This window comes from Macadamia integrifolia, unplaced genomic scaffold (assembly GCF_013358625.1).
Source record: "Macadamia integrifolia cultivar HAES 741 unplaced genomic scaffold, SCU_Mint_v3 scaffold2899, whole genome shotgun sequence".
NCBI lineage: Eukaryota > Viridiplantae > Streptophyta > Magnoliopsida > Proteales > Proteaceae > Macadamia > Macadamia integrifolia.
The window spans coordinates 7,887-15,099 of NW_024869042.1; the positions used below are offsets into that span (position 1 = coordinate 7,887).

Below are 7,213 nucleotides of genomic sequence, written 5' to 3' on the forward strand. Positions count from 1 at the left end.
TTTCCGGTACCAAGAAGGAGTGTAATCCGAAGTTTCACTTTCTCATCATATTCTACCCAGTTGAGGCACAATTTCTCGTCAGGAAAGCCATTCCCTACCCTTGTGGGTCAGAGGTCCTAATTCAATTAGACTAGTGAGGCTTTCGCCAGAACCCTCATTAGAAGTGTTTCCCATTTCCCCAGAGGGTACAGATACCATGAGTCAAGATAACATTTCACCAACAAATTCCGACTCCATGGAGGCCCGTGTCACTAAGATTGAGGACATGTTAGCAAACTTAACTGCGATGATGCAAGCTCAGGCTAGTGTTGCTCGACTGACAAAAGTTCAGGACCAACGGAGCCGTCTCCATAGTCCTAGGGTTTTTCCTCACCTCAATGCGTTAGGTGTTGAGGATGATGTTGTGATTGACAATAGCCCTGCTATAGGAAAGTCTGAAAGTCTTGAGAACCAAGAGTTGAAGGATAAAGTTAGTCGCCTTGAACACTTGATCAGGAACCTTAAAGGTGTTGAAGATTAGATCATTGATACAGAAGGGTTATGTTTCTTTCCTCATGTTAGGTTGCCAGAAAAATTTAAATGGACCTCTGAAAATTTTGATGGTAGGGGTGATCCCCGTACTCACTTAAGATCTTTTATTGGCTAGTTGAGGGGAGGCCGAGGCTTCACGGATGAGCAACTGAGGCAGGCCTTCCAATTTTCACTGACTGGTGCTGCTCACCATTGGCTAATGGCACTAGATTCTTCTTTAACCCGCACTTGGGATGACATGATGAAGGCGTTTACTCACCAATACTCCTATAATACAGAGATAGAATTGATCAGGAGAGAGTTGGAAACAACAAAGCAAGCAGCGGGTGAAGGGTTCACTAGCTATTTGAAAAGGTTTTGTGACAAAGCGGCTCAGATGTGGGATAGGCCAAATGAGAGAGAGCAAGTGGGAATGATAGTGAGAGGATTGCGAGACCCATACCGAAAGTTTTTGTTTGCTCTCCCCATCCTCAACTTTGATGGTTTGATAGTCACGGCACAATAGGTCGAGGATGCCATCTTTCAAGAGGAACTCCCCAAAATGGATCGGTTTGCAACTGAGTCCAGTAGTAGCAGAAGACCTCCACAACATAAAAGCTCAGGGGTCAATGCCACAATGTCTACTCTCCCTTCTGCGGCACCAACATCATCCACAATGGTAGCTCCGTTCACACTAGAGCAAGGGACAGCTCCTCCCAATCGACCTAAGAGGCAGTTCGCCAATTTGGGTGCACCCCTGAGTTCAGTTTTTAGCAGATTAGCGAAGGCCATATTGATTTCTACGATCCAACCAAGGCCTATTCCCGAGCCAAAGCCACGTTGGTATAATCCATACCTATTCTACCACTATCATTGCCAAGAAGGACATACAACAGATAATTGTTTCAATTTGAAACATGCTATACAGGACCTTTATGATGCTAAAAAGTTTGAGCTTCGACCTAAACAGCCTAGTGTAACCACAAATCCTCTTCCAAATCACCAATCAATCAATGCTCTTAGTGAGGATTTGAAAGAATTTGACCCCACCATCTTTATTAGGCGTCTGTCTATCCAGAGCGAGGGGCATGTTCATGTGGTGAAATCGGACGCGAAGCACAAACAGATCAAGACAGTTGAAGGAGAGTTTATGAAGTATCAATCAGAAGCATCTGAGACTCTTGAGATGGTACCCTATTTCAAGAACTTGAATGGTCAATTCATTAAGGAAGTGCATGACTCTTCATACTCTGGGTTTTCAGAACTGTGGCTCGATGAAATATCAGGAAAGGAGTTACCAGGTTTTGAGATCTTCTTTAACTGCGTGGTTGATCGGGCAAAGTCTTAAGCAGCTTGGTAGGCCCATCTGGGGCATCAAGGAGGATTTATGGATGTTAGTAAGCTCTTTGGTATAGAAGTTTTGATGATTATAAAAGACGAAGAGGGGTTGGTCATGTCTGGGTTCAAGTCCTTCGGTGTTGTAAGTAGTCAGTCATGTTGTTAGGAATTTCTAGCTTTTTTCCCTTTCGGTTTCGTGTGAGAAGTTTTTTCTTTTTAATTTTGATGTTGTGTCAATCCAATCAAGTTTCCACATGGTGTAATCGTTTCAGTTTTTAATGAAATAGTTTATTATGAGTATTTTATTTGTTCTCCTCCCCATTTCCATCTCTTGATGATGAATCTTGCAGTGATCTTTCGCCTATTTTCTTCAAATCAACAAAAAGGAATCAAAGAAAAAAAAAATCAAATATAGAAAAAAGGAAAGAGAAAAAAAAAAAAAAAAGGAGCCCATCAGTCATCCGTCATTCATTTTGGTGCCAGAGCCTTGGTAATAAAAGGTCTTGAGCTCTCCACACATTTAATCCCCTTCCAACGAGTAAGGAGCTCAAAAAGAATTTTTCACATCATTAAGCCTATTAAGGGAGGCCATCCTTGGCCACTAGTTATCCGAAAAAATCCTGAGAAGTTAAAATCCACTAGTTACCCTTTTTGGGCCTAAGCCTATCCTTTGGAAAGCCCATTATGGCCTACCCATATCCCATTACCAAGGTACCCTTCACATACTTAATCCTACTAGCCTCTGGGGTCTGATTAGAAGACATTTTTTGTACCAGAGCCTGATATTGCCAAGGTTGGGGAAAAGCACTTTTCCATTTCAAAATTCAATAATAAAAAGATAGCAAAGCTCCAACTTCAAAAAAAAAAAAAAAAATGCAAAACATTTTTCTAAACCCTTTCTTCTTTTTTCTTTTGTCTCCTCGCTCCTCTCCTTTTCTAAACCGAAAAATGCAAAACAATCCTTCTGCACTAAATTTGTTTTTCTTCATTATAGTCTTAATTGTTCATTGTGGATTAAATGATTTTGATAAGTTGTCCCTTTTTCTTGTTTTCTTTTGTTTTCTAAAAGCTTTCCAGGGATCTCAAATTTCCCTAATTTTGGGTCCTAAAATCAATTGATTTTCTTTTTCTATTTTCTTTTCTCTCTTAATAATATAGGGGACGTAGTTTAGGGCGTGTTTAGTTTAGGACGGGCGTGGCTGGCCCCTCAAACCGGCTCGTAGCATTAGGTGCATATTGGGGATTTGGGTTTTCCTACTATCTATCTTTTGTACTCCAACATTCACTTACATTTGTGTAGTACTAATTTAGATTAATTAAAGTAACTTAGTTAATGTAATTAGTCATTTCAACTGTTGTTTATTTAATTGTGGTTTATTAATTTAGCTTTTTAAATCATTGCATTTGATTTCTTCATTCAATTCAACTTATTAAACTTGTGTAATTACCAATCTTTTTCCCTCTAGTGGTTTGTTTATTTTAATCAATCAACTAATTAGTTATTTATTGTAGGATAATTAACTAGATTAATTAGTTAAAAGATTCTCTTCTCATTAGATTAACTAGGGTTTTGAAAAATGTTTAACTCATCTTAGGATTAGCTTAAAGTAGACATAATTAGTCCAATTAGGTTTCATAATTAATTTAATTAAATCTTAGGTTTAGTTTAATCCTCCTATACTAGATTAGGTAGATTAGTAAAAATGCATTCATTTAATGTAATTAGCCCATTTAACTTTTCTAATTTTATTAGGCCCCATTTAATTTAAAAATCTTTTTATCAATTAGATTAAGTAGGATTGCAATAACTTATTTCACAAATTACTAGGGATTGGGTTTAATCATTTTAATTAATTCAATTTAGGATTTCATAAATTCATTGATCGTCCATCTAGGTTATGTTCAATTAATCGAATTAGTTTAATTTAGGGTTTCATAAGTTGCTAAACTAATCCTAGGTTTAGGCCCATTTAATTAGTTTAATATAAGACTCATAATTCATTGATTAAATCATTTAGGGTTTTTATTTTTAATTAGCGTAACTATTTCATCATTTGCATCATAACCTAGCTAGCATAATTTAGACACTTGGTTTAGGGTTTTCACATGTCATGCTTAGATACCTAGTTTAGGGTTTTCAGTGACCTAGACTTAGGACTAGTTAGTAGGGTACAAACAAACTTTGGTCAAACAAAAAGAGATCGGCCTTAGGGCCGGGTAAACTGGGTGCCTGACACCTTCCCAGTCTGTCACTTGACACTTGTCCAGAATCTTGGTGCAAACTAGTCTTATCCATCAGAGTCATTAGTCTCTCTCCCTTGATTGGGGGAGACATTTATGGGTCCTAGACCCTTTCTAGGTGGCGACTCCTTTTACCCATAACGTGTATCCCCCCCTTGGCATTGGATGACCAGGGGATACTATCTCATCTCATTAGGGTTGAACCCTAGCGTGTGTACACGCGCTACGCGCCATATGGCGATCCCCGGGCGGGGGGTGCGGAGGTCCGTGGTACCTACACAAGGCCCCCACCTCTGGTTGCAGAGAACATTAAATTTGCAAGCTCAGAGGCCACAACTATATTGTCATGGATCATCTTCCCATTCTGAAAGGCACTCTACTCTTTTGAGATCAGACGAGGGAGGAGAGTCTCAAGGCGCATCGCCATGACTTTGGATATGATTTTGCAGAAAAAGTTACCCATACAAAGGGGCCGAAATTTCTCAAGAGTATTTGCACCATCCACCTTTGGAATCAACACCAGAAAATTATTGTTTATCCCATTTGGCATGAACCCAATGCTGAAAAACTGTTTCACAGCATTGCAGACCTCCACTTCCACCATATCCCAACATTTGTGAAAGAATGCACCAGAGAAACCATCTGGGCCCGGTGAGCTGTCTAGGTCGAGCTCCCAAACTGCCCTCCTTATTTCCTCATTCCCAGGAAGAGAGTCCATCTTATAGCAATCCATTTGATTAAGAATTTTTGGAATATTATCCAATAAATCCTCATGATTCATTGTGGTGGAGGCTCTATGGAACCTCTCGTAAAAGTCCACAATATATTCCCCTATCTGATTATACCCCTCCACAATGGTCCCATCCTGCTTCTTGAGAGCTCTGATTGAGTTTTTGCTTCTTCTCATTTTGACTGAAAGGTGAAAAAATTTTGAGTTCTTGTCACCAGCTTTCAACCACCTGATTCTCACCTTTTCTGGCCAAATTTTTTCATGGTTTTCCAAGGCTTTCACTAATCCCGTCTTCGCATCAGCTTCCATAGCAAATAGATGATCATTCATCCCTTCGCTTGCAATCTGGTCATGAATCTGGTTCAGAGTCTTCTTCACACACTCTAGGTCTTCATCAAAGTTGGGAAAGGTAGATCTCGCCCAGGATTTTAAGTCCCTCTTCAGCCGCTTCAATTTAGAAGTGAGAACAAGGATAGGCGGTCCAGGGACCCATTCAGAACAGGACAAAGCCACAATTCTGACGAAGTCTTCATGTTCCATCCAAATTTTCTGAAAGCGAAAAGGGCAATTTGAGGCGCGCTGGCTGGCATCAGAGACCATCAAAATCGGCCCATGATCAAAAGCAATTCTCGGCAGCACTAGTTGCGAAGAGTCTTGAAAAACAATTAACCACTTCTCATTGCAGAAGCTTCCATCGTGCACAGCCGAAACATTACCAGCTTTCCGATTATTACTCTAGGTAAATTTTCTTCCACTTGAAGGCAGCTGAGCCATGGAACAAGAGTCTATCATAGCATTAAATTCCGCAGCAGAGCCCAAGCTAAAATTACCTGGTCCCTTCTTTTCATGCGACTGAAGATAAGCATTAAAATCACCTACCATGGCCCAAGGGGTTGTGGTGTGAGGAGTATCCGCTACCAAGTCCAACCAAAGAGCTCTTCTCTCTGCTCGAAAACTGCTAGCATGGACAAAAGAGACTTGAATTTGGGAAAGGTCCCAAGTCAAGGATACCGAAATATGCTGGGATGACTCCGAAATCACCACAGGGCAGGCTATATTTCTTTTCCACATAATCCATAAATTCGAAATTCTACCCATTCTATTATTATAAATAAAGTTGGAGTGAAATCCCAATTTATTAAAATACAGATTTGGAAAACTACTTACTGGAATCATTGGTTCAGTAATACAAAGGAGATCAGGGTTCTTCTTCTTTATTAATTCTCTTAAGGCGCGCTTTCCGGCTACCTTCTTCATTCCTCTTATGTTCCAAAAGAGAATCTTCATAAATCAATTCCTGGGAATAGCCTGACGATCAAACCTCAAGGCCTGCCCCGTCGCAGCAGTAGATTTTCCTTTCCTTTTAGCCTCGCCATCTGCTCTTGTAATAGCATGATCAAGCTCTTCTACTTCCTGGTGAGTAATAATAATTCTGCCTGCCTCAAGGGCAGCTGGAATCATTTCAGAGATCACATGTTCTGTCTCACCCCAATCCTGCCGGCGACCGCCTCTCCCTCCTCTTGCCTAATTGCGACCTCCTCGACCACCAGCATATACCACTTTTTTGTTGCGAGGTCAAAGAGTTCTAGAAGCAATGCCGCCTTCGACTTCATTGAGTATAGCAACCGAAATAGTCTCTCCCTTCTTTGCATCATCGCTGCCATTCCCAGAGGTCATCGACTCCTCAGATGAGTAGAGTTCCGATTCCTCTGGATCTGAATCGGATCCATAACCACTGCCCAGTGGGTTATCCACCATGTTCGGGTCCTGGGTAGATCTCTCAAGGGTATTTGGAGCAGGAATATAAATTTCCAAGTTACCTTCTAGCAAACCGTCCATTGGAAATCTTACTATATTTTCTGTATCTTCCACGTCTGGAATAATTCCTCTACAAGGGGAAGTTACCATAGGGAGAAGAGATCTGTGATCTCCTACCAACTGAGAAGATTTTGCAGGGATTTCCTCTTATCTGGGCGCACCACCCTCCTCCTCCGTTACTTGGAAAGTTCCCGCTGGACGTCGGACTGCCTCAGCCGGCTGCCGCTCAGTGTTCCTCTTAAATCAACACTGCTCAGCAAGATGCCCCAGTTTCTTACAGGATGTACATCTTTCAATGCCATCCTCATAGAGAATTCTTTGTTTGAACCAGAATAAAACATCCTTACCCGGCTGTTTTCTTTCAACCTGAATTTCCTCCACTCTGGTTCCGCTCAACGGCACTTCCACCAGCACCCTAGCGTAATTCCCCATGGTAGCGTTCTGCGATCAACCTCTACAGACCTCATCGCCATTGTAGCGTAGGACTGTTTTCTCCCAGTGGTCGTCTCTTCCCTTGGATGAGACATTTCAGCCGAATCAGGTATACCAGTAGCGACTGGCAGAGGCACAGTGCTA

The 7,213-nt window shown here is 41.2% G+C and overlaps 1 protein-coding gene across 1 annotated transcript; it reads right to left on the reverse strand.

Annotated features, from left to right (window-relative positions):
* Positions 1-4,465: 4,465 nt before the first annotated feature.
* LOC122067428 lies at positions 4,466-6,280 on the reverse strand. Its single transcript, XM_042631280.1, has 2 exons — positions 6,141-6,280; positions 4,466-5,402 (listed from the first exon to the last, which is right to left on the reverse strand). Exons 1-2 carry the CDS (start codon positions 6,278-6,280, stop codon positions 4,466-4,468), a joined length of 1,077 nt encoding a protein of 358 aa, XP_042487214.1.
* Between the last annotated feature and the right edge of the window lie 933 nt (positions 6,281-7,213).